Here is a 26,643-nt window from a genome sequence, read left to right on the forward strand (position 1 = left end):
GCCTGCTCCTCCAAAGGTCCTGAGTTCAATTCCCAGCAACCACATGGTGGCTCACAACCATCTATAATGAGATCTGGTGCCCTCTTCTGGCATACAAACATACATGGAAGGAATGTTGTATACATAATAAATAAATAAATCTTTTAAAAAAAGTAAATAAATAATTTTTTTTAAAAAAATGCTAACCAAATGGTTATTGCTGCCATTTTGTCACTGGTAGTGCTTTTCAAAATGGTAAGATTAAATTAAGTTCAGTGAAAAGATTTTGTTTGTAAATAAAATAGAGATTTTCACACACAGATTCAACCAACCACAAATTGAAAATATTCCAGGAGCGGGGGCTGGAGAGATGGCTCAGAGGTTAAGAGCACTGACTGTTCTTCCAGAGGTCCTGAGTTCAATTCCCAGCAACCACATGGTGGCTCCAAACCATCTGTGGAGAGATCTGGCGCCCTCCTCTGGCGTGTGGGTATAAATGGAGGCAGAAAGTTGTATATATAATAAAAAAGGAAAAAAATATAATAAGTAAATAAAATCTTTAAAAAAAATTCCAGGAGGATGGGTAGAAATTTAAACACGGTACTCAAGTATGAAATTCTCTAAAACATAGCCTTTGTCCTTGACATTGTTCCCAACAATACATTCTAATATTTATGTACAAAGCCATCTATTTTATTGAGTGTGATAATGATTTAAGGAAAATCTTCCTTAACTGTGAGTCAAACCTTCCATAGGGTCACACAACTTAATGTGGGGGGTAGGTCCCAGAAATTTTGTCAAAAGTGAAAAGTTTCTAAAAGTACAATGACCAAAAAGTCAACTCAAAATAATGAGTCAACAACTTCATATGGAAAAGCAAAAAACCCAGAATAGCCAAAATAATTCTGTACAATAAATGATCTTCTGGAGGCATCACAATCCCTGACTTCAAACTCTACTACAGAGCTACAGTACTGAAAACAGCCTGCTATTGACATAAAAACAGACATGTAGAAGAATGACAATAGACCCATATCTATCACCATGCACAAAACTCAAGTCCAAATGCATCAAAGACCTCAACCAACATTAAGCCAAACACACTGAACCCCATAGAAGAGAAAGTAGGAAGTACACTTGAGCACATTGGTACAGGAGATCACTAAATATAACCCCAGCAGCACAGACACTGAGAGGAACAATAAATGGGACCTCCTGAAACGAGAAGCTTCTGTAAAACAAAGGACACGGCCAACAAGACAAAATGGCAGCCTACAGAATGGGAAAAGATCTTCACCAACCCCACATCAGACAGAAGTTTGGGCTCCAATATATAAAGAACTCAAGAAATTGGACACCAAAAGATCACATAATCCAATAAAGAAATGGAGTACAGACCTAAACAGAGAACTCTCAACAGAGGAATCTAAAATGGCTGAAAGACACTTAAGGAAATGTTCAACATCCTTAGTCATCAGAGAAATGCAAATCAAAACAACTCTGAGATTCCATATTACATCTGTAAGAATGGCCAAGATCAAAAACACTGATGATAACTTATGCTGGAGAGGATGTGGGGTAAAGGGAATACTCCTCCATTACTGGTGGAAATGCAAACTGGTACAGCCCCTTTGGATATCAGTGTGGCGATTTTTCAGAAAATTAGGAAACAACCTTCCTCAAGACCCAGTAATACTTCTTTTGGATATATATCCAAAAGATGCTCAATTGTGCCACAAGAACATGTGCTCAGCTATGTTCAGAACAGCACTATTTGTCATAGCTAGAACCTGGAAACAACCTAAATGCCCCTCGACCAAAGAATGATTAGGAAAATGTGGCACATTTACACAATGGAGTACTACACAGGAGAAAATAATGACATCTTGAATTTTGCAGGAAAATGGATGGATCTAGCAAACACCATACTGAGTGAGGTAACCCAGACCCAGAAAGACAAATAACATATGTACTCACTCATAAGTGCTATTAGACATAAAGCAAAGAAAACCAGCCTACAATTCACAATCCTAGAGAACCTAGATAGCAATTAGGACCTTAAAAGAGGCATACATGGATCTAACCTACATGGGAATTAGAAAAAGACCCAAGATCTCCTGAGTAAATTGGGAACATGGGAACCATGGGAGAGGGTTGAAGAGGAGGGGAGAGAAAAGGAGGGGAGCAGAAAAAAATGTATAGCTCAATAAAATCAATTAAAAACAGAAAAAAATTATGAGTCCATCTGGGCATGGTGGCACACACCTTTACTCCCAGTATTCAGGAGCAGAGATAAATGGTATATATAGCAAGTTTCAAGCTAACAGGGCTACACAGTGAGGCCCACTTTCAAAAGGTGTGAGTGTGTGTGTGAGTGTGTGTGTGTGTGTGTGTGTGTGTGTGTGTGTGTTGAGGGCTGGGAGGTGGGACAGAAGATGATGGTTCAAAGTTAAGAGCATTCACTGCTCTTCCAGAGGACCTGGATTCAGTTCCTAGCACCCACATGGTGACTCACAGCCATCTCCAACTCCAGTTCTGACAAAGGATCAGATAACTTCATCTGAGCTCTGTAAGCATCAGGCACACACTGTGAACAAAATTCATACATAAAATAATAAAAAAAAAACAAATTATTTATATACTAAAATTGTTTTTAAATAAATTTATAATTCAATATTAGTAGTATTTGATTTGAATATTTATTTTATGTACTTTTCTACAGAGGACCTCATGGGAAAAAAAGACTTGAATTTAGGCATGTTGGAGAGGGGCCAGAGAAGTAGCTCAGCAACTAAGCGTACTTGTTGTTCTTGCAGGGATCCATATTTAGTTCCCAGTACCCATATGGTAGTTCACAGCCATCTGTAATGCCAGTTCCAGAGGTCAAATGATCTCTTCTAGCCTCCATAGACATCAGGTATGCATGTGGTACACAGGCAAACACTTTTTTTTTAATCTTTTAAAGTGTGTGAGAGAGCCAAATATGGTAGCACATGTCTTTAATCTCAGCACTCAGGAAACTGAGGCAAGTGGATCTCTGTGAGTTTCAGTACAGCCTGGTCTACATAGCAAGTTCCTGGCTAGCCAGGGATACATAGTGAGGTCCTGTCTCACAAATAGAGTATTTGGGAGAAGGGCATACATAGGTTCATTACAAATACCTTACCATTTTACATATGGCACTTGAGCATCTATGAGGTTTTGTTGTTTTTTTTTTTTTTTGGTTGTTTGTTTTATTTTTTGAGACGGGGTTTCTCTGTAGCTTTGAAGCCTATTCTGGAACTAGCTCCTGTAGCCCAGGCTGGCCTCAAACTCACAGAGATCCGTCTGCCTCTGCCTCCCGAGTGCTGGGATTAAAGATGTGTGCCACCACTGCCCGGCTGAGCATCTATGAATTTTGACAATCTACGAGGGTCCAGATTCTAAACCATGTGGATATTGAGGAATGATTAATTGTAAATTAATCATTAATGTAAATTAAGTGTATTTTCCAGCTACATTTAGTGGATCACTTTACCTCCAAAGTATTTTATTATAATTACACAGGAGTGCATGCAAAGGACCAGGAAGTAAGGAAAGAGATCCTGGGTCCCAAGGTTTAAAAGACTGACTCCCTGAACCCAAGAGGAGATAGAAAACTAGCAGGACAGCCAAAAGGAGCAGAGTCCACGGCCTGCCACTGCCAGTAACCTTGAAGCAGGAAAGAGGTAAGGTCTGGGAACTGGGAGTCGAGCCAAGAGGCTCAAAGTCAAGGCCAACTATAAAAACCAGTGCCTGGTTCTCAGCAAGTGGCCAAGGGGGACAAAGTGTGTGGTCTGATAACTCTCCCCGTCATGAAAACAGCTTTGTCAGGATGAGAAAGCCGCATGTGGCCTAGAGAGCGCTGCTGCAGCCTGGCTCTAGGACCCATGGCTACTTCCTAGTGATCAGTGATCGTTGTTGGGATTCCCTCTCATTGTTGGGATTCCCTCTCGCATTTCACGCAGTCTCAGGCTCAGAGCCACAACCTCCTACATGTGTGCAAGTCAGGTTCTGTGCCATGCATTATTTTTTAATCAGGCGTAAGGCAGGGCATGGTAATTTTAGCATTTGGGAAGTGGAGACATCAGCAGTTTAAGGTCAAACTCAGCTATAAAGAAAGTCAGAGGCTAGCCTAGGCTACAAGAGACCCTGTCTAAAAAAAAAAAAGAAAAGAGGAGGAAGAGGAAAGACTGGAGAGATGGCTCAGTGGTTAAGAGCATCTATTGTTCTTCCAGAGGACTAGCATTCAGCACCAAGATGCAGTCCACAACTGTCTGTGACTCCAGTATCCGGTATCCGGGAGATCTGACACTCTCTTCTGACTTTTAAAGTATGCATGTGGTACACACACATACATGCAATGCAGCCAAAACACCTAGACACACAAAAATAACAAATCTTTTTAAAAAACAAAATAAATGACTGGATGATTTGACTAGAGGAAGTGAGTGTAAGATATAATGCGCTGTGTGGATGAAATGTCCTAACGAAGTTCACTATCTTATGTACTAATTTTAAAAATTCCTTTTAAAAGCTCAGGCAGTAATGGCAAACACCTTTAATTCCAGCACTTGGGAAGCAGAGGCAGGCAGATCTCTGTGAGTTCAAGGCCAGCCTGGTCTACAAAGGATAGCTGGGGCTGCCTCAAAAAGACAAATAAAAAAAATTAAATCTAGGAGATATGAGAGCTGGGCATTGCGGCACACTCCTTAATCCTAGCACTTGGGGGTAAGAGGCATGTGGTCCCTATGAATCTGAGGCCAGCCTGGTCTACATAGTGAGTTCCAGGACAGCCAGGGCTATGTAGAGAGATCCTGTCTCAAAACAAGCAAACAATATGTTCTGGGGAAAGGAAATAGAAATATATTTTAGTAATCTGACAAATATGTATAATACAGATAATGATCTATAATATAACATGTAATAAAAGGGCCAATGATATGGCTCAATGGGTAAAGGCACTTGCCATAAAAACTTGGCAGCCTGAGTTAGAGTCACACAGAGATGGAAGGAGAGAACCAACTCTACAAAGTTTTCCTCTGGCCTTCACATGCCTTGTCACCAGTGCATACACAAAAAAATAGCAACATACATAATACATAGTATATTGTAATATGTAACTATGATATACAATATACATTATGTATAAAAATATAACCAGTTATTTATGCATGATCCTCTTTATAACAAAATAAAAAGCCATATTATTAAATTAATAGAGAGTAAAAAGGGGGGCTGGAGAGATGGCTCAGCAGTTAAGAACACTGGTTGCTCTTCTAAAGGTCCTGAGTTCAATTCCCAGCACTCACATTGAGGCTCACAACCATCTATAATGGATTCCAATGCCCTCTTCCACTGTACAAACACGCACACAGAGCACACATATACATAAAATATGTAAGTAAAAATAAATAAGTCTTGTTTTAAAAAAAAGAGCAAAAGGGGCTGGAAAGATGGCTTGCCATACAAGCTTGAAGACCTGTATTTGGATCCCCAAAATCCACATAAATGTTTGGGAGATAGAGATAGATTTGTGGAGTAAACCAGCATAGCCAAGAAAGCAAACTCTGGGTTCAAATAAGAGGCTCTGCTTCAATATTTAAGGTAGAAAATAACTGGAAGACACTGGCTGTTGTAGCAGGAGGTCTTGAAGAGCACTGCTGTCTGGCTTGAATTCCGGAAAGTTAGTACCTAGGCTTTGAACTGCCTTCTGTAATTGTTGCCTTTTGTGATTATTGTCTTTTGTTTGAAGTGTTTGATTATTATTTGAGTTCTTCCTGAAGGATTCAGAGCCTTTGCAAAACTTAGTGGTGGGATGACTTAGAAAACCAAGATATCTCATAGCTGAGAATTGCTTGCTTGGGCAAATGGTTCCTTCAGACAACTCCAGATAAGAGGTTCTGGTATTCAGAAATTGACTTGCTAAGAGGTGTAAATTGTGTAACAATAAAAGGAGGTTTTTGTGAAGCAACGGGTAGTCAGTTCACTGGCTTTCCTGCTGCTCTGTTAGGTCAAAATTCATCTTGGTAAAACTCAATATAAACTCAGAGACAGAAATTGGGGTTCAACCTGAAGATCCAAAAAGCAAAGCAGCCAGCTACTGGCTCTGACCTCGAACTTCAGTCTGAAATAGTGATCCTGCCTCCAGGAATCTCAAAATGACACTAAAACTGAGAGCTGTCTCCTCCTGTTTTATAATCCTCTCTAGGGCTGGGATTAAAGGTGTGCACCACCCAGTTTCTATGGCAACTAGTGTAGCTACTGGGATTAAAGGTGTTTGTTACCACTGCCTGGTCTGTAAGGCTGACCAGTGGGGCTCTTGTGCCCTCTGATCTCCAGGCAAGCTTTATTTATTAAAATACAAATAAAATACAAATGAAATGCCACTACATCTTGGAGTGACCTTAATTCTTCCATGGACTCATGCAAGAGAGAACACCGACAGGATGTCACCGTCTCTCCACAAGCATGTGCACACACATACAAACATGCATGCACACAGCCATGCATACCACATACACCGAAACACAAAAGAGTAAAAGAAGACAACTCAAGATATTAAGTTTTTAAAGGAAAAGGGACGTGCATTGCAGGGGGACATAGGTGTACCTCTTGAATCCCAGGACAGGCTCAGCTGACCACACAGTGACCTGATTTGGTGACTATAGGGTGGTCAGAATGCTCCAGCAGCTCTTAGATTTTCTCTGATCTTTTTTTCTGATACTCAGTTGACAAGGAAGAGAGGAAAGGGCCACTGTAGTTTCCCTATTCCCATATGATGGGTCCATCCACAGAGAAAAGGGCCCTAATGCTAGATCCCAGGTTTATTGGAGACACAGACCCAGGTTATGTCAAGAATCCTTTTAATTCTATTCAGTAACAGTGAGGGGGTTAGGGAGATCACACACAGACATATGACTCCAAAGAAGATGAGGAATATATACATACATACATACATACATATATGTTTATATATATTATATATACGTGTGTGTGTGTGTGTGTGTGTGTGTGTGTGTGTGTGTGTGTGTGTGGATTTAAAGTTAGTTTGGTATCAAAGCTAATGGGTAGGGTAGCTCTGGCTGCAGTCAGCAGAGAGACTCTGCTCACCAAGCCCAATAAGAGACACAGAAACACAAAGTGCCATATGAAAATAACAATTTAATTTGCTAAGGATACAGCAACTTCTACCTGCCCTGTACTTAGTTCTCCTAGGTCTACACAAGCAAGGTCCCCTGTTCCCTCTGCAGGTAGATGTTCAGCTAGGAACATAAAATGACCTGAGATGAGGCCCTGATCATAGGTGAGCAGGGGCCTGGACTGAGTCCTTTCGGCCTTCACCAGCAATGGGCCGGCCTCGCTCCTCCCAGATAGTGAGGCCATCACAGGAGCAGATCTGCTTGGGGTTCTGGAAAAGGCCAGCAGAGCGTGCGATGATGCCACAGGCCAACCTGTGGAAGGATGTATGGTCAGCATGGGCCTTCCCTAGGCCTCCTCAGGGTTCCATGTGCCCCACTGGCACATCAATGTCTCCAGCGGGGGTGGGGGTGGGGGTGGCACAGCTCACCTCTTCCCAGAGTTCCCTGTGATCTTGGATAAGGGATGGTTTCCCCGGCCCAGGTCATCTTCTCCCTCATCAACAACCAGGCTGCGGCCAATCACATCCCACACCTTTGAAGGGAAACAAGAGCCTCAACTCCACTGTCCTTTGAGGAGGGGCCTCACATTCTTCCCATCTTACCTTCAAGTGTTTATCCTCTATCCGGAAAGTGGCTCGGCCATCAGCCCCAGCCAGGATGTTGCCCAGATCTCCCCGGTGCTGGAATGAGACCCCATAGGGAAAAGAAAGTTACACAGTCACGACCAGTATCTTTTGCCTTCCCAGGATCTGATTCCTCATCCCATTTTCCCAAGCTTCTAATTTCCTCCTGCAGGTATCCCCTGCGAGGACTCAAAGAAGATCCTGGACACTCACCACCTTAGAAGTGAAATCCTAGGCAAAAAGCCACCATGCTGCAAAGAACTAGCATTCCCTGTTAGATGCAATTTCTTTCCCTTCAAGCCCGTTGTCTAGCCTGGCTTCCATCCCCAATTAGCTAAGTTCCTGTTCTTTATCTCCAGTTGCTCTGGAAGCCTCCATTCCCCAAGGCTTAAGTTGGCTATGTTTGGTTTTTCTGACCATCACAGTGGCCAGCATTACTTTCCTGGCCGTGGTGATATTTTGTTTGTGCTCTAACAAATAAAGCTTGCCTAAAGATCAGAGTGTGGAACGAGCCCACTAGTTAACTACGGAGGCCAGGCAGTGGTGGCACACACCTTTGATCCCCGCACTTGGGATCTCATGCTTTTAATCCCAGCACTAGCGGGGTAGAGAGACAGGAATATAAGGCAGATGGAGACAGGAGGATTTATAGAGGTAAGAACTAGTGGCTGGCCACTCTGCTTCTTTGATAAAATTTCACCCTCCTATCTGACTCTGGGTTTTTATTATTAAGACCAATTAGAATTTACACTACACCTGACTCCCAGCCTCAAGGAACAAGAGGGAAGAATGTGAGGAGGCAAAGAGATGTTTTTTTGTACTTCTCCCTTAAAGGTGTCAAAGAGGTAGCTCAATGGTTGTAATGCAAGGATGGGGACCAGAGCTCCGATGGCAGCAGCTATGAGAAAGCTTAGCATGGTAGCGCATGCCCATGATCCCAGTGTGAGGGGCGTGGAGATAGGGAGATCCTGGGAGCTCACTAGTCAGCCAGTCTAGTGAAAACAGCAAGCATCCATGAACCCCATATCAGACATAGTGAGCAGTGTACACACTCCCCACTTTTTGTTTGTTTGTTTTTCAAGACTGGATTTCTCTGTGTATCTCTGACTGTCCTGGAACTCACTCTGTAGACCAGGCTGGCCTTGAACTCCGAGATCCGAGATCTGCCTGCTTCTGACTCCAGAGTGCTGGAATTGAAAGCCTGAGCCACCACTGCCCAGTTTCCATACTCACCACTTTTAAGAGCCTCCACTACAGAACAGAATGAGGGCAACAAATACTGCATGTGGGGGTGATCTGAGCAGTGAGCACAGAAGTGAGAAGTGACAGGACCTGAGCAGTGAGCACAGAAGTGACAGGACCTGAGCGGTCAGCACAGAAGTGACAGGACCCAAGCGGTCAGCACAGAAGTGACAGGACCTGAGCGGTGAGCACAGAAGTGACAGGACCTGAGCGGTGAGCACAGAAGTGAGAAGTGACTGACAGGACCCGAGCGGTCAGCACAGAAGTGACGGACAGGACCCGAGCGGTCAGCACAGAAGTGACAGGACCCGAGCGGTGAGCACAGAAACCTACATCTGAGCAAAGAAATCGTTTCCAACCTAATTCATGAGCAGACACAAATGCCTCGGCTGGAGTGAGCTGGTCCCCACCATCTCACTGCTGAGCAACGAAGAATGTCACTTCTCCAGTCATAGTGGCACACATCTTTAATTCCAGCATTTGGGAGGCAGACAGAGCTTCGTGAGTTTGAGGCCAGCCTTGTCTACACAGAGAGTTCCAGGACAGCCAGGGCTACATAGAGAAACTATACCAAGTTAAAAAAACAAAAACAAAACAGGCTAGAGAAATGACTCAGAGGTTAAGAGCACTGGCTGCTCTTCCAGAGGTCCTGAGTTCAATTCCTAGCAACCACATGGTGGCTCACAACCATCTGTAATGAAATCTGGTGCCCTCTTCTGGCCTGCAGACAGAACACTGTATTTATTAATATATAAATCTTAAAAAACAAAAAACAAAGCCGGGCGGTGGTGGCGCACGCCTTTAATCCCAGCACTCGGGAGGCAGAGGCAGGCAGATCTCTGTGAGTTTGAGGCCAGCCTGGTCTACAAGAGCTAGTTCCAGAACAGGAACCAAAAAACTACAGAGAAATCCTGTCTCGAAAATCAAAAAAAAAAAAAAAAAAAAAACAAAAAAAAAACCATAACAAAAAAAAAAAAAAAAAAAAAAAAAAAAAAACCCTCAGGAAAAAAAAAAGAACTGAAATTTGTCTTCTACTTTATCTTATCTAGACGAACAGCTGGCACCTGGTATTTTTTGTCAGTCACATGCCCTATGCTAAAGACGTTAGTGGTAGAGAATTCAAGGTGGGGAAGATAACAAGGACTTTGCCCTTTGCCAGATGTTTCTGGGGTTGAATAAGCCAGGCAGCACGACTGAAGGCACGACCTTGCAAGGGGGTCGGGGAAAAACAGCCTTTTCAATTCCCTCCCCTAAGAACTAGTCACAGAGAGGCCTTCAATGTCACCCCAGGATACTGGGCCCAGCCTGTACTCTGCGTCCTGAGGAACCAAGAAGGGTCTCTGCATAGTGTGTGGCAAGGCTCCTTCCTGCATCGGAGAAAGCCGCTGGTATAGTAGAAAGGACTAGAAAGTGAGAAGGGAAGGAACCTGAGAGACTGTTAGCAGGTATACAAGAGACAGCCAGGCTTGGATGTAATTGCTCACACTGATTTTAATTCCATCTGGACAAGTCAGCTGCTGACATCTTAGGAGAAACTTGCTGAATACCGTGTGGTCTTTACCCTCCAGTCTTGCTCATTTTTAGTCCATTTTCTGGAGAGATGGCTCAAATGGTTCAAAATTCAAATAATTTTAGAGTCTTATACATGCTAAGTATATGCTCTACAAATAGGTTACACTCATAACTTTTTGGTTTTTTATTTTTACCTTTTGTGTGTGTGTGTGCACATGCGCGCTCACACGTGCACATATATGTATGTGCCTTTGCACATCAAAGCAAGACAACTCATAGGAGACAGTTTTCTCCATCATGTGGGTTTCTGGGGTCAAACTCAGGTTGTCAGGATCAGCAACAAATGTCTTTACCCCATTTTGTTTTGCTTTACAGACAGGGTCACATGTGACCCTGAGTAGCCTTGAACTTGCTATGTGCCAAGGCTGGCCTTAAATTCCCAATCTTCCTGTGTCTACCTCCCAAATGCTGGGATTACAAACAGTATCACTATACCTAGGATAATCCTCTCTGGTTTTGTTTCCTGAGTCCCTTCTGATCCCCTGTCCCAAGTGGGGTCTGAGGGCAAGGACACCAGTCCCAAGGTTATCTTTGTCTTTCAGAAACCTTTCTGCTCTGTCATGACTTAGATGGTTTCCTCTGCTGGACCAGGCATCCCCAAGCTCACCTTGTCTACATGCAGAGCTCCTCCTCCTCCTTCAAAAACCCAAGGAGTCAGAGGCCGCACGGATGCCCCTTCCTGTACTTGCATTCTTTGTGATTTCTCACTTGTGTGGCCTGGATCGAGGATCATTTCCTGGACTAGATCACAGCATGAATCTGATGCCCTCTCATTCTCTGATGCACGCGTCCCGAGAGACACCAGCTGTCTAGGGAAGTTCCTGTGGCACAAGACTGATATCTGGCCAATAGCCAAGGCCGGCCAGCAGCAACACTGCCAACTGCCAATAGCCATCAGGACAGCAGATCCTTTCCCTGTTGAACTCCATGATTGAGGCTCCAAAAGACTTTGAGCCAGAAAAACCCAGGTTTCTTTCCCAGAGAAACTGGGAGATAATAAATGCTTTATGTCACTTTATGCCCCAATATTAGTGGCATTTAATTCAAGGCAACATTACTTACAGACTGATCACAAGCATGACATTGTGCAAATAGACAAAAGAACAAGTCTATCCCACCTCAGAGCAGGGAAGAAGAACTTTGACCATTAGAGAAGTATGGAGCTATCAAAGGTCCAAAAATGAGCTACATGCTTTAAGAGGCACACGGGCTGCCAGGTGGTGGCACACATCTTTAATCCCAGCACTCAAGAGTCAGAGGCAGGTGGATCTCTGTGAGTTTGAGGCCAGCCTACTCTACAGAGTAAATTTCAGGACAGCCAGGACTGTTTTGCAGAGAAACCTTGTCTCAAAAAAAAAAAAAAAAAAAAAGAGAACCAGGCAGTGGTGGCGCATGCATTTGGGAGGCAGAGATGTGTGGATCTCTGTGAGTTCAAGGCCAGCCTGGTCTACAAGAACTAGTTTCAGAACGGGCTCCAAAGCTACAGAGAAACCCTGTCTTGAAAAACCAAAACAAACACCCACACCCCCCCCAAAAAAAAAAAACCCAAGAGAGGGGGGGGGGAGAAAGGAAAGAAAAAAAGTAAAGAAATTCAAAACAGACAGAGACTGTGAAATGCTCTAGACCAACATGTCTTATGTACATGGATTTTGGTGGTGGTGTTTCATTTTGTTTTATTTTAGAATATTTTCTTTAAAGAAAAAAAGTTTTTGAGGTAAGTCTCACTGTGTATCCGTTTGGCCTGGAACTCAGGCTAGATTCAAACTTAAATCACTTGTAGTGAGAGAAGCCCACCATCTTGGGGAGGGCAGGCGCAGTGGCAAGAGAAGCTGCCCAAGAAATGGCTGCTGCAGGGGGTCGGGGAGACATGACGGCTTCAGAAGCTGCTGTGTAATTCCGTGCCATGTGTTGGATGCCAAATGTTTTTACCTAAGTTGTTCTATTAGCAATGAAGACTTGGGAGTCAGGTGTTGGGGTAAAAAGCCTGCTAGAACAGAGAAGTAGCAGAGGAGTGACTTTCCTTTTTTGACCAGAGACCCAGCAAGATTGTCTCTCCATGCGACCCAGATCAAAAAGACCTGGAATCTCTAAGTCCCTCCCTACTCCTTCCGGAGGGTCTTCTCCATTCGTCTCCCTGGGTCCTCTGTACTTTCTATGGCTAATTCTTGTCAACTAGTCACTGGCTAGTTTCAAACTCTTTATGTAACCAAGGATGACCTTGAAGTTTTGGTTTTCCTTTCTCTACCTCTCAAATGTTGAGACGGCAGGCATGAGTCACTGTGCTCTGCTGTTTGTCTTGATGCCAGTTCATAACTTCCTGGCACAAAAATCAGTAGAATCATGATACAAGCTGGCCATCCCAGCCCCATGGAACTGTGGTAGAAGTCGAGCATTTCTGTTGCAGATCCCACATCTAGATGTTACAAATTCTAAGACTCTGATAAGAGTTTAGCTTATTTTTAATTAGGAGGGCTCAACCAGTAAAGTGTATGAAAATATTTAGAATTGTAGGGCTAGAGAGATGGGTCAGTGGTTAAGGGTACTTACTGTTCTTTCAGAAGACCCAAGTTCAGTTCCCAGCACACATGTTGGGTGGCTCACAGTTACCCGAAATTCCAGCTCCAGGGGATTCAACACCCTCTTCTGGCCCCCACAGGAACCCATACACAATCAATGTGCTATCCACACATATGGAGACATATATTATACATATGAGCAAAACAAAAATTCATCTTCAGAGCTGTGCATCATGGTGCACACCTTTAATTCTAGCATTTGAGAGGCAAAGGAAGGCAGCGCACTGGAAGCGTGACTCTAGCCTGGTCTACCCAGTGAGTACCAGGCCAACTAGGGATGTGTCATGTTATGGGATGTTTGATCTCACTGTGACACTCTGAGACTGTGTTAATAAAATTAACCTTGGGTCAGGGGGCAGAGCCAGTGACTAGTTGACAAGAATTAGCCATAAGAAAGTATGGAGGACCCAGGGAAACGAATGGAGAAGACCCTATCTCAAACAAAAATGATAGAAAATTTAAACAAATTCTGGAGTCCTGAGAGGATCCAAGAAGGAACTGGAGTTTTCAGCTCCTGGAACGAGAACTCAACGTCTTTGTCTCCAAGTACAGGGAGGAGGACTCCTCCGAGAAAGGAGGTGCTTAGAGGTGTGCAGCAGAGCACCAAGGAACAGAAAATCTCCAAGGGAGAAAGCAATGTTCTTATGTCAGCTAATTTTGATTATAAATTTGATCGGATTGACAAACACCTAAGAAATATGTAAAGCACACTTCTAGATGTGCAAACCATGAGGGCTTTGGCATAATCAATGGATTAATCTCTTGATGGATCCACGATATATTGGCATTACTGGGAGATGGTGAAGGTAGGAGGTGGAGCTTGGTTGGAGGAAATAGATCCCTGGAAAAAAGTCCTTCAGGGCGGGATCTTGCCTGTCTCTTCCTGTGACCCTTTTCTCTATTTTCTAGCTACTACGATGTGAAATGTTCTCCACCATGACCTCCTTGCTCCACCATGACCTTCCTGCTCAATCAAACAATGGAAAAATTAACAATACAGACGCAGTCAGCTAAGACAAAGAGCACTAAGGTGGCAGGAAACTCCCTGAAGACAGAAAAAGAATTCTATGGTGGAAAATGAAACCCCAGTGTTACTGGGAATGCAGCTCAATGGCAGAGCAACTTGCCTAGCATGTGTGTGGCCTTGGGTTCCATGCCTAGCACCACAAGAAAGGAAATGGCTAAGGGAAGAAGGGATGAGGGGCAGGGCAGGAAGCAAAGAGGAAAAGAAAGAAGCCCCAAGGCTCCCTGTCAAGAGTATCTTTCTACACAACCATAGAGTTCCCCCACGAGACTATAACGTCCTCAGGGCAGGCACTGAACTCTACTGCACTGTATCCCAAAGACCTTGATCACAAGAAGTATAAAGTCACTAAGCTAATCAACATCAGATGAGAGGGAAAGACCCACACATAAAGCAATCACAGTCCAAGATCCAAGAATTGCCTGCCTACCTCTGAGTCCGTGGATTCTCTCTATGCCCAAACCCAGCCCAAACCTACACTTACCCGATCAGTGTCCTGAGGGCCCCCATGAGATGCTCCATCAGGGTTAAAATGGTCCCCACAGCTAAGGATGAAAATTAGCAAATAGGTATCCAAACAGTAGTGTCTGGGCCCTCTTCTCTGACAGCCTTTATTCAGTCCCTCATTTATTCAACAGATTGAACGCCAGGATTTGGGCAAAGAATAGAAATTGGCACATGGATTATACCTTCCTTGAGTTTCTGCTTCAGGAGACACAGAAGAGTAAACACCAATCATACTGCAGAAGACACTGACAGACATGGGGCCTCTTCCTTCCCTGTGTTCAGGAGTCACCCTCTATTTCAGATCTTGACTCAAATCCTCTGAGGCCTTTCATATGTCGCTTATAACCTCTTTAGGCCTCAGTTTCCTCATGTGTACACTGGGCCTGTGTATACATGCCCCCACCAGAGAACTTTTGAGGACAGAAAATGAAAGTGTGTAGCTACAGGGATGCTACAGATGACTTACCTACTGCAATCCTTTGTGAGATCCCCAAACTGATGGACATGGAATCCATGCAGCCCGGGTTCCAGGCCATCAATGGTTCCCTCAATCAGGCAGAGCTCAGAGGTCAGCTGTAGGAAGCGGACCACCCCCTGTATGGCGTTACGGCCCTCCAGAATGGCTACTGCTGCTCCCAGATTCTCTGCAAGGTATGAAATACTTACTGTTTTTCCATCTCACCCAGTCCCTGATAAACCAGCCTGATTCCATGTTAAGATTAGAAGCCATCTTATTAGAAGGTCAAAATAAGTTCATTCCTGTTTTTTATAAAACTTGGGTTTGACCATGTATCGACCCATTTTCTGGATTCTGATATGTTCTACACCCTCCACCCTGACCTCCACCCTGAGAAGGTAAGATGTTATGCCGAGTTACCCAAGCCTTAGAACCCTCCTAGCCTTGCCATTTTCGGGGCTTCATAAGCCCTACGTTTTCCTATGTTCAAAGCTATTTTCTCAAACCTTGCTTTAGGAAGATAGCCCTATCTAACAGAAAATAAAGCTTGCTTAATTCAACTAAAAGAATTTGGGTAATAGTCTTTAATCTTAACATTAACATTAACATCCTGTCCTTTCGGCAGCTCAGAAAGGTCAGGGAAGGAATCTCACATAACTTTCATAACTCCCCAAAGCCAATCCGGCCCAATCCTGAGATTCCTGCGCTTAGATTACACCAGCTCTTGCTCCAGCCCGCCAACCCCAGAGGCCAGGTGACTATAAGTATCACTCACGTAACTGACTGCTGCCCATGCCCTTGAGTACAGCCTGCCTCCCTGTGCTTTCCAGGAGCGCTTGCACCTCCTGGCTGGGAAGAGTGGTATGCACCAACACCGTTTGGTTCTCCAGTTGCACTTCCACACTCTGGACACCTGGCAGAGAGAGAGGGAGAGGGCAGGAAAGGCCTGGCATCACATGCTGATGGTACAGCATTTCCCCATCCCCATCTCTACAAAGCTTCATATGACCAGAGGTAAGCCTGGAAGCTCCTTTCTATTATTAAGAACTTGGTGTGGTATTTTTGTGAGTCCTGCATGTAATGTGTAATGTGAGGAGTGGAACTCAAAGGCCTCTCCCACACTAGACAAGCACTCTGTCACTGAGCACGGACTGTTACACACGTTAGCAAAGGGAGGACCACTGCTCCACCCTGAGAGCTGACATTGAGCACGTATCATGGACTAAGGTCTCTTTTTTTATTGAAGATTTACTTATTATATGCATGAGGGCTTTACCTACATGAGTGTATGTGCATCATTTGCATGCAGCACCTGCAGTGGCCCTAAGAGGACATCGGATCTCCGGGAAGTAGAATTACAGACTGCTGTGAGCCACCATGTGGGTGTCAGATACGGAATCCAGGTCCTGTGCAAGAGCAGCCAGTGCTCTTCCCACCGAGTCATCCCTCCAGCCCATTAAGCCCTTTTTTGGTGTTGTTTTACCTACATTGCTTCATTTCATATTTACAGTAGCCTGGGAATTGATCTCTGTTTTGTGGATAAGGATATCAAGGCACAGAACAATGAAGCAATTTATTGAAATTAGGTAGGCGGCAGAATGCAACTCAGTCCAGACAGCTTAGCTACAAAGCAAAAACAATTACCCCCAAACCTTCTACTCACCCTAAGAAGGGCCCTAGCCCAGGCTTCCTAGGACTCCCCAACCCACACGTGCACCTTCTAACTCCCATTTCTCCTGAGCCAGCCACCGGCACTGATTACAATCCTTTGTGTGTTTTGAAATAGTAAGAGAAAATCTAATGGAAAGGGAGCCATTTCATTAAAAGTAGCACATTCTGGTCAAAGCTTTTCCAAGATGTAGTAGGGCTTGCTGCTTCCTGCAAAGCATTCTCGCTGGGAAAACAGATAAGTGGGACTTTAGTTGAACACAGAGCAATTTCAAGGCTTTAGTGAGTTTCTTCGACACTCAAAAAAAGAGTCTTCTGATAACCATGCTTTCTGGTCTGAGAGGTGAAACCAGTTTGGCTTTTTCATAGCTGGGCAGGAGAGTTTCAGTGTACAGAACACACTGAGCGAGAGAGTTACCCAAGGTCTTGGGCAAGAGAACCTTACTCTCCTCCCTGGGGCAAGTGGGAGAAGTTCCAACTTCACATCTGCCGGACAGTAATTGTGGCCTCTCTTTTCTCCTCACTGAGCCCCACCAAAGCCTGGCCTGGCCATGCTCCAAGAGTCACCTGCCAAACAGAACTGTCGCTCTGCTGGAGACACTGCCTTGCCTTCTTCCAGTTCAGACCGAGGCTGCGAATTTAAGAGGGGATAAGCCACAAAAGCATTCCCTTCTGCCCCCCCCCCCACTAGGAGTAAAATATCACTTCTCCTGGGAGTTCTTGGGTCTGGGAATCCACCCTATGCCCAGGCCAGGCTATCAAAAAACCTTATCTGAGCCAGGCGGTGGTGGGCACACCTTTAATCCCAGCACTCGGGAGGCAGAGGCAGGCGAATCTCTGTGAGTTCAAGACCAGCCTGGTCTACAAGAGCTAGTTCCAGGACAGGCTCCAAAACCACAGAGAAACCCATTCTCGGGAAAAAAAAAAAAAAAAAAAAAAAAAAACTTATCTGCTGTGTGTGCAAAACACATTCAGGTCTCAGCACTTATCCTAGATGCCTTACTTCTCCTTAGTCTGCTCAAGACCCTATCTATGGATTCCCTGTTTTCTTTGTTGACTCTTTTTTTTAAAGATATTTATTTATTTATTATGTATACAGTATACAATATTCTGCCTGCATATATGCCTACACGCCAGAAGAGGGTGTTAGATCTCATTACAGATGGTTGTGAGCCACCATGTGATTGCTGGGAATTGAACTCAGGTCCTCTGGAAGAGCAGGGAGTGCTCTTAACCGCAGAGCCATCTCTCCAGCTCCTTCTTTGTTGACTCTTTAGTATAGTGGTTATCAACCTTCCTAATGCTGAGATCCTTTAACACAGCTCCTCGTGTTGTGGTGACTCCCAACCATAAAATTATTTTCAAGGCTACTTCATAACTATAATTTTGCTACTGTTATGAATCATAATGTAAATATCTGATATGCAGGACATCTGATATGCAACTCGTGAGAAGGTTGTTCAACCCCCAAGGGGTCGCAATCCACGGATTAAGAACCACTGCTTTGGAGCTGGAGATGGTTCAGTGGTTAAGAGCACTAGCTGATTTTCCAGAGGCCTTGAGTTCAATTCCCAGCAAACAGGCGGTGGCTCACAACCAACTACAATGAGATCTGGTGCCCTCTTCTGGCATGCAGGCATACACGCAGTCAGAACACTGTATATATAATAAATAAGTAAATCTTAAACAAAACAAAACACTGATTCAGTATCTTTCCACATAAAATTGAAGGTGATTTTTTTGGTGTGTGTATGTGTGTTATATGCATGCATGTGTGTATGCATGTTCCCGAGTATGGGGACATATACTTGGATGGTACATATGGAGGCCATGTGTTTTCCTTGATTGCTATCTTTTATGGTGAGGCAGGTTCTGTCGCTTGAACCCAGAGCTCAGTTATTTGGTTAGTCTAGTTGGCCAGCTTGCCCGGGATCCCTATCTCTACCTTCCGAGTGCTGGGACTGCAGGTGGGCTGCCACACCTGTGTGGCATTTATATAGGTGCTGGGAATCTCATACTGATGCAGCCATCATTTCCACCAGCTCAGCCGTCTCCCTAACCCCAGCACACATGCAAGAAAACACACACACACACATATAAAATAAAACAAAGTTAAAAAATAAAAATAAACCTTAAGAAAAAATCTGCTGCCCCAGGGCCAGCCAGATAGCTCAGCAGGTAAACTATTTTTGGCACAAGGCCGACAGCTGGGAGCAGGGAACAAATCCACAAAGTTGTCCTCTGACCTCCACATGCACAACTCCCCTCCCACAAACACACCATACACGAATTCACCAATAATAAATTTAAAACTCGGTTCCAGACCGGGTGGTGGTGGCACACACCTTTCTCATACTAGGGAGGCAGAGACAGCAGATCTCTGTGAGTCGAAGGCCAACTTGGTCAAGACAACCAGGGCAGTCTCAAAAAAAAAAAAAAAAAAAAAAGAAAGAAAGAAAGAAAAACAGTTCCCCCAGTCCCCCTCTGTAAGCCTTCCCTCTCAGTTAGTTCCCTGAGATTAACTGGGCTCTCATTACATGCTCAAGACTTGCAACAACTAATTCATTCTTCATGGCAATTCTGAGTTATGAACATCATTCAAACACTGCAGAAACAGAGGCATAGAAAGCAAGCACGAAGCCATTGTGCTAGTTTGTGGCAAAGAAGGCATTTGAATGCAAACAGATCAAACTCCGGAGTGCCTCTGTCTCACTGCTAGACACACTGCCCCTCCCCCAACCAGCAACCGGACTCCAGACCCTTCTAATCGCCTTCCTTCCCATTCCCACAGTGGCTTCCCAAGGAAGCATTCTGTGAATGCTCTTTTGGCAAAGCTTGTATCATCTTTACCTGAGCATAGGGGTAAAGGTTTTTCCTAAGAAGCCCCCAGTGTCTATTCTACACCTGCTGAAAGATTGGATGAACATTTTAAAGCCAGTTTCCGTGCCCTGAAGACGACTCTGCCTTCCATCTTTCCAGTTGTGCCAGGTCACCTGCAAATAAGCTCTCTAAGCAGGGCCAAGACTGCTGTTTGCTTTATCAGAACGGTGGTGTTTCCCAAGCAAGACCTCAGATGTTCCCGAGAACGCCCTCGATAGGAGCTACACACTGTGGCTACCTCCAGAGCTCAGCGGCGGGAGGAGCAGAGTTCAGAGTTTTGGCAAGCCAAGTTTGAGACCAGCGCGCTGGACTCTGCCTTTGGGTCTCTGTGTGACTCTGAGAAGTTTCCTTTCGTTCTCTAGATACCTTTCTGAATCTGTAACAACAGGTATACTGCTGAAGACAGAGCTCTGGGCTGATCCCAGAAAGGTTTATTCTGCTCCTACCTGCCACTCCTTTCAGGGTCCTGTGCACCGCGTCCACGCAGCTCTGACAGGTCATCTGCACTGCAAACTCCAGCTGTAAGGGCAGCAGGGCCGAGGTACACGTTAGGCATTACCCTGATTCACCACCTTCCCTAGGATGACTCTGGGCATCCACCGCACATGGCTTCTGTTCAAGTTCCTTCTTCATTATCTCTTGGGCATTCAAGGATGGTGGTCTCACCCTCCCACACCCACAATGCGAGGGGCATACCTGTTCTAACCCCTGGATTTCACCTCTGCCCAGGAGCCTGCTCTTTCCAGGCTTCCCAAGATAACGATCATCCCCAAGGGCTGGAGCTATGCGAGGCTCCACAAGAAACCTTCACTCACTGCGCACATGGTCCCACCGTTCCCGGAATCCGAAGCCATCCTGGATGTAGTCAACCCAGGCCCCGGGCCGCAAAACAACTTAAGTCCAACACTGCTGAGTTTTGTGGTGTGGGCGGAGCCTCGGGAGCCACCCTTTGCTCCACCTCCTTGGCGCTTGCGCGTGCTAGGCCCAGGCCCACAGTCAACCCAGAAGGGGTACCGGGCTGCGCAGGCGCATTGATGCCATCCGCCCTGGTTTCCTTAGTAACCGCTTGGCGTCCTCTACAGGCTCTGAGGGCGCCACTTGCGTAAAGATGGAGCCACAGAATCAGGAGCCTGACCTCAAGCCGATTTACCACCGGTTGCTGAGTCCACTGTCGCTCTTCCCCCGCAAGGAGCCGCCTCCAGAACCTCTGAAGCGCTCCTTACAGGAGGTCTCGACTTTGCAATCCATCCCACTCGCGAAGCTAAAAGTGGGGCCGCTGTGCCGCCTGGTATCAAAGCGACTTGCAGGCAGCGGGCGGGCGGCGCGGGTGACTCCCAAGGATCGACTCCGTCTCACTCAGGTTATCCTAGAGGAGCTGAAGTGTAGCTGGCAGGAACCTCCTACAGAACCTATTTTGAACTACGAGAACAACCAGAAGCTGCGGAAGCGGCTGGAGTCTTACGTACTGATCTGCAGTGAGCAGCTCTTCATACGCTATCTGCACCTGCTGGTGACCCTGCCGGCCACTAGAAAGGTCTTCACAGAATCAGCCACCCTCAGCCGGTTGGCAGCCAACCTTGCCAGGGATTGCGCAGTCTTCCTCACCAGTCCCGATGTCTACCGCTCCCTGCTGACTGATTTTCAGACCCTGCTGAATTTAGAGCAGACCCAGAGAGGCTTATCCAAGCTGCGCCCCCCAGCCTGTCCTCCTGGGACTTTCAAATTCTGTCCAATCCCCTGGCCTCACAGCACTGGCTTGGACCAAGTGCCATGCTCTAGCCTCAACCTGAACTACCTAGTCCAACTCAGCCGCCCATATGATTTCTCCAGTGAGCCCGAACCTGATCCAGTGAAGGAGTTGAAATCCATCCCCCAGCTGAAGGGTAGAAAGCGGCTTCTCTGGGTGCCCTCCATGAAAAGGGAAAAAGAAGTTGAAGTGATACCCTCACAGATGGTACCACTGCTTAGCCATTCTCCTCCCAGTAGTGAGATGCCCCCCTTCCCCACTTCACGAATCTACCCCAGGCTCCTGAGGGGCCAGTCCATGCCCTGTCTTCGTGGAGGGTGGAATCTGGCAGATGAGTTGGGCCTCTCTCCTCTCTCCCCTCATCCCCTCACCCCACTGGTCTTGGCTCCAGAGAGTAAACCACTGCAGTTTGGGGACATGGTGGTTGAGGATCTGAAGCAGATGACAAAGAGCATGGCAATGGAGTGGGCTCACTACTCACCGCTGGAATGGGGCCTGCCCCCCCTCCTCGGGGTCCTTACCAGGCGCCTGACTGCCGAGTACCACATGGAGGACTTGCAGAAAATGCTGAAGAGCCTACAGGAAGAAGAAGCCTCTGGACAGTGGGATCTCCACCTCCCAAGAATCACTCCACTTCACCCACAACCAGTAACCATGACTTTGAAGCTACACGATCAGGTGGTGGTCCAAGTGGCTACTGTGCAGCTCTCGGACAGATGCTTTTCTGACACTTTCCACGTGGAGGGGGCTGGAGTCCTATACAATCACCTGACTGGGGAACTGGACTGCAAAGCCATCGAAGAAATGGATGCTGACCGTCTTGTTGGCAATAGCACCAAAGAGGTCTACAAGGAATTGATGAGCCGAGTCCCTACTAGTCACTTCTCTTTTGATGAAGGACCTCAGATCGAGCCCTCAGCAGATAAAGATTGGTCTAACTACCTGTCCTCAGCTTTCATATACCAAGATAAGCATAGTCCAGTCATCAACCATAATCTGGTCGGGATTTTCTCCAAGAGAACAAGCACTCAGCTGTTGTCCCTGGAGAAGGTGCCTTCTCTCACGTTATTCCCAAAGCGCAAAAGCTGGGACAAGCGGCCAAACAGGGGTGTATGGATGAACTGGTGGAAAAGCTCTGTATCTGTGGAAGACTACTTAAAGTACCTCACCACTCAGGAGACGGATTTCCTCCATGTCGTCTTCCAGCTGTATGATGAAGAGGCTTCTGTGGAGATGTCGGTCCCTGCCAAAGAGTCCGTGGAGATTCAGCACCCTCCTCCCCTGCTGGATGATGAAGAGCCAGAATTTGTGCCAGGAGAGTGGAATTGGAGTTCAGTGATAGAGGACAGCTCAGGATTTGGGAAAACCCACATCCTAAGCCTGCAGCAGCGTCTAGAACGACTGTGGGTCATGTTGGAAGTCCCTGACCAGAGCCGGCTGGACATGGTCATTAAGTACAGTTCCAATGCGCGCCTGCAGCAGCTACCAGCACTGATCAGGGCCTGGGAGCGGGTCCTGAAGCCCATTCAGATGCGGGAGTTGTTGCTAGGGAGACTGGAGTGGTTTGAACGGCAAGCCTCTGACCCCAACCGGTTCTTTCAAAAGCCTGATTTGTTGCTGAGTCAACTCCTGGAGGAGAATCGGTGCCGTAGCCATATCCAAAGAAAGCTGAATCTAATGGAGTCTTCTTTGATTTCCTTGCTGGAAAAGATAGAGTTAGTCTTTGGGGAGCCAGTGACCTTTAAGGGGCGTCGCTACCTAGAGAAGATGAAGCATGACAAAGTGGAGATGCTCTACTGGCTCCAGCAGCAGCGGCGGGTTCGCGATCTGATCAGGGCCCAGAAAGCCTTCCACCAATCGTCCACGTTCACAAGGAGCAACAGCCGGGCTTTAATAGCTCCTGGGAATACTCCCATTGCCCGCTAAGAGGGCCAAGTGTCCTCAAATCCCTTCCTCCCCCCCAAACATCCACACACTCACATGACCTCTCAATGGCTTTAGAACAACCATGGATATTTCTACAAGGGACTGAGATTCTTTTTCTTAGCGTTCTAGATAAAAGGATTCCCTCAAACCTGGTGTTCCATGTACGCCAGCTGTGCTGCAATACAACCAAAGTCCTTCATCAGATGGTCCCTTGGGGATCATTATAACAGAGAGAGTCAGACAGAGCCAGTCGTGATCTTTAAAACAATCCAGTTTAGCGTCACTATCTTGCTATATTAAACCAGTTGATTAGAGCTTTTGTTTAGGCTCAGTAGCATAATACTGTTGTTGTAGTTTTCTTTTTTTCTTTGGCTCTTGGCTCTTTGGGGGCCCACCACCCAGCTCCCAAATAAATCATACACAGAGTCTTATTCTTACTTATGAATGCCCAGCCTTAGCTTTACTTGTTTCTTGACAGGTTTTTTTTTGCCAGTTTTTTAAAATTATTTATTTACTTATTATGTGTACAACATTCTGTCTGCGTGTATGCCCGCAGGCCAGAAGAGGGCACCAGACCCCATTACAGATGGTTGTGAGCCACCATGTGGTTGCTGGGAATTGAACTCAGGACCTTTGGAAGAGTAGTCAATGCTCTTAACCACTGAGCCATCTCTCAGCCCCCTTGCCAGTTTTTCCTAACTTAAATTATCCCTACTACCTTTTGCCTCTGGGCTTTTTCCTCTTCTTACTTCTGTATATCTTACTTTCAGTCTTACTCCATGGCTGGCTGGGTGGCTGAGAGGTTGGCCCCTGGTGTCTTCCTCCTTTGTTCTATGTTGCACCTTCTTTTTCTTCCCAGATTGCTCCGAATTTATCCTCTCTGCCTGCCAACCTGCTTATCCTTTCTCCTGCCTCGCTGTTGGCCGTTCAACTCTTTATTAAACCATCAGGTATTTTAGACAGAAAAAGAATCACAGTTTCACAGAGTTAAACAAATGCAGCATAAACAAAAGCAACACATCTTTACATCATTACACAAATGTTCCAGAGCATAAACAGATGCAGCACATCTTAAAATAATATTCTACACATAATACTTAAGCACTATAGCTCTGAAATTAACAGATGTAAATCCTGACTGTATGGATTAAGGCAAATTGCCTAACTTCTTTGTACTTATCAAATGAGGGGTTAAGTCTCAGTTATCACTTCTGGTGCTTGCATATTGTTGGCAGGGTTGAAACATTTTTCCTTTTTTATTTTTATTATTTTATTTATTTGTTTGTTTGTTTGTTTATTTATTTATTTATTTATTTATTTATTATGTATACAATGTTGTGTCTATGTGTATGCCTGCAGGCCAGAAGAGGGCACCAGACCCCATTACAGGTGGTTGTGAGCCACCATGTGGTTGCTGGGAATTGAACTCAGAACCTTTGGAAGAGAAGGCAATGCTCTTAACCTCTGAGCCATCTCTCCAGCCCCCCTTTTCTTTTTTTTAATTATTTTTTTTCTTTTTTTATTTTGAGACAGGATTTCTCTATGTGTATCTCTGGCTGGAACTTACTCTATAGACCACCTGGCATGAACTCAGAGATCCAATTGCCTCTGCCTCCCAAATGCTGGTATTAAAGGAGTGCACCACAACTGCCCACTTAAAACATTCTTTTTGTTTTGTTTTTCAAGACAGGGTTTCTCAAGAGTTATGGAGCCAATCCTGGAACTCACTCTGTAGATAGACCAGACTGGCCTTGAACTCACAGAGATCTGCCTGCCACTGCCTCCCAAGTGCTGGGATTAAGGGCATGTGCCACCACCACCCAGCTTAAAATATTCTTTATTTTTTTTTCGAGACAGGGTTTCTCCTTAGCTTTTTGGTTCCTGTCCTGGAACTAGCTCTTGTAGACCAGGCTGGCCTCGAACTCACAGAGATCCACCTGCCTCTGCCTCCCGAGTGCTGGGATTAAAGGCGTGCGCCACCACCGCCCGGCGCTTAAAATATTCTTAATTAAATTTTTATCTGTTAATAAAAGCACTTCTATATCAAAGTGTGTACTGAAAAGTAAGTTTCTGGGGCTGGAGAGACCGCCTAGTAGTTAAGAACATGCACTGCCCTTCCAGAGTACTGAAGTTCTCTTCCAGCATCCATAACTGGCAGCATCTGACATCCCTGGCATCATCTGGCACCTACACATATGCACACAGACACAGTCACTCACACAGACATACATATACAATTAAAAATAATAAAATTTAGTCAGGCAGTGGTAGTGCACACTTTTAATCCAGCACTTGAGAGGCAGAGGCAGGCAAATCTTAGGAAGTTTGAGGCCAGCCTGGTCTACAGAGCATGTTCCGGGACAGCCAAGATCGGTACACAGAGAAAACCTGTCTCAAACAACAACAACAACAACAACAATAATAAAAAAGACAAAAATAAGTTTCTTTCCTACCGCCAATCCTCAATTTCCTTCGTTGTAGATAACAATTGTTATCATATTTGTTGTTTAGCATGTATTTGTTGAGCATCCATAAGATGTTAAATTTATAATCTGTATGTTGCTTAGTTCTTCTTTTGTTTTTTGGTTTTGTTTGTTTGCTTGTTTTACACTCAGTTCCAGGGCAGGGAAGGAAGGATGACAGGCACAGGATGTAGCTGCTCACATTCCATTATCGCAGCCTGGAGGACCCAGCTTCCAGGCTGCAGACAGGGCTCCAGAGCAAAGTCCACAGCACAGCACAAACAGACTTTTTAATCTGAGGGGTTAGGAAAAGAAGACACTCATACCCGTTCTGATGTACTTTTTCTTTAGTCTCTCATGTTAAAATCCAATTCCCTTTGTTCTTCACAGCTATATATACCCAACAAAATCTTTCAGGCAGTATAGGAGTTACATTTGAAGGTCACATTTCACTTCTTAAGTAAATGATAAAATATATATATAGTCAATATATGTATTCAGGTTCTCTCTCTATATATATATGGGTATATACACTGACACATAAATAAGAATGTATCCTGTATATAATATAGCTGCTTCATTTTCCTTTACTGTGGGGCACAGGCTTGCCTAGGACTCTCTCCATAACCCACTGCTCCACTCTTTTGACAGCTATATAGTATTCTTCTGTGTGTATATTTTATTTAATTAGTTCCTTGTTACTGGACAAATTCAGCCAAATAGAATGCTCTGAAAATCATACGCATGTATTTAACATGTGCAAGTCTCTAATTCCTAGAGGGGGAAAGTGTAATCTTTAAGGCAGGACTCTGGGTGGCCT

At 45.2% G+C, this 26,643-nt stretch overlaps 2 protein-coding genes across 2 annotated transcripts; one reads left to right on the top strand and one right to left on the bottom strand.

Annotated features, from left to right (window-relative positions):
• Positions 1 to 7,141: 7,141 nt before the first annotated feature.
• Positions 7,142 to 20,657, bottom strand: Ccs (copper chaperone for superoxide dismutase). The gene is made up of 8 exons (XM_050137178.1): positions 20,504 to 20,657; positions 20,135 to 20,207; positions 15,916 to 16,053; positions 15,150 to 15,327; positions 14,661 to 14,721; positions 7,742 to 7,819; positions 7,568 to 7,671; positions 7,142 to 7,451 (listed from the first exon to the last, which is right to left on the bottom strand). The coding sequence occupies exons 1-8, from the start codon at positions 20,540 to 20,542 to the stop codon at positions 7,298 to 7,300; spliced, it is 825 nt and encodes a 274-aa protein (XP_049993135.1). The 5' UTR covers positions 20,543 to 20,657; the 3' UTR covers positions 7,142 to 7,297.
• A 93-nt stretch (positions 20,658 to 20,750) lies between these two features.
• Positions 20,751 to 23,361, top strand: Ccdc87 (coiled-coil domain containing 87). The gene has a single exon (XM_050137708.1). It carries the CDS (start codon positions 20,797 to 20,799, stop codon positions 23,359 to 23,361), a length of 2,565 nt encoding a protein of 854 aa, XP_049993665.1. The 5' UTR covers positions 20,751 to 20,796.
• The last annotated feature ends 3,282 nt before the right edge of the window (positions 23,362 to 26,643 follow it).

Source organism: Alexandromys fortis, unplaced genomic scaffold (genome assembly GCF_014885135.2).
Source record: "Alexandromys fortis isolate MF-2015 unplaced genomic scaffold, M_Fortis_MF-2015_v1.1 scaffold_3, whole genome shotgun sequence".
Lineage (NCBI taxonomy): Eukaryota > Metazoa > Chordata > Mammalia > Rodentia > Cricetidae > Alexandromys > Alexandromys fortis.

Excerpts from the sequence above, each read along its gene's own strand:
- Ccdc87 (XM_050137708.1), top strand. The coding sequence starts at position 20,797 with ATGGAGCCACAGAATCAGGAGCCTGACCTCAAGCCGATTTACCACCGG.
- Ccs (XM_050137178.1), bottom strand. The coding sequence starts at position 20,542 with ATGGCTTCGGATTCCGGGAACGGTGGGACCATGTGCGCA. Across the intron at positions 14,722-15,149 it reads CTCACAAAGGATTGCAGTAG|CTGTGGGGACCATTTTAACC; the intron begins GTAAGTCATCTG and ends TTTCATCCTTAG. Across the intron at positions 7,672-7,741 it reads TAGAGGATAAACACTTGAAG|GTGTGGGATGTGATTGGCCG; the intron begins GTAAGATGGGAA and ends TTCCCTTCAAAG.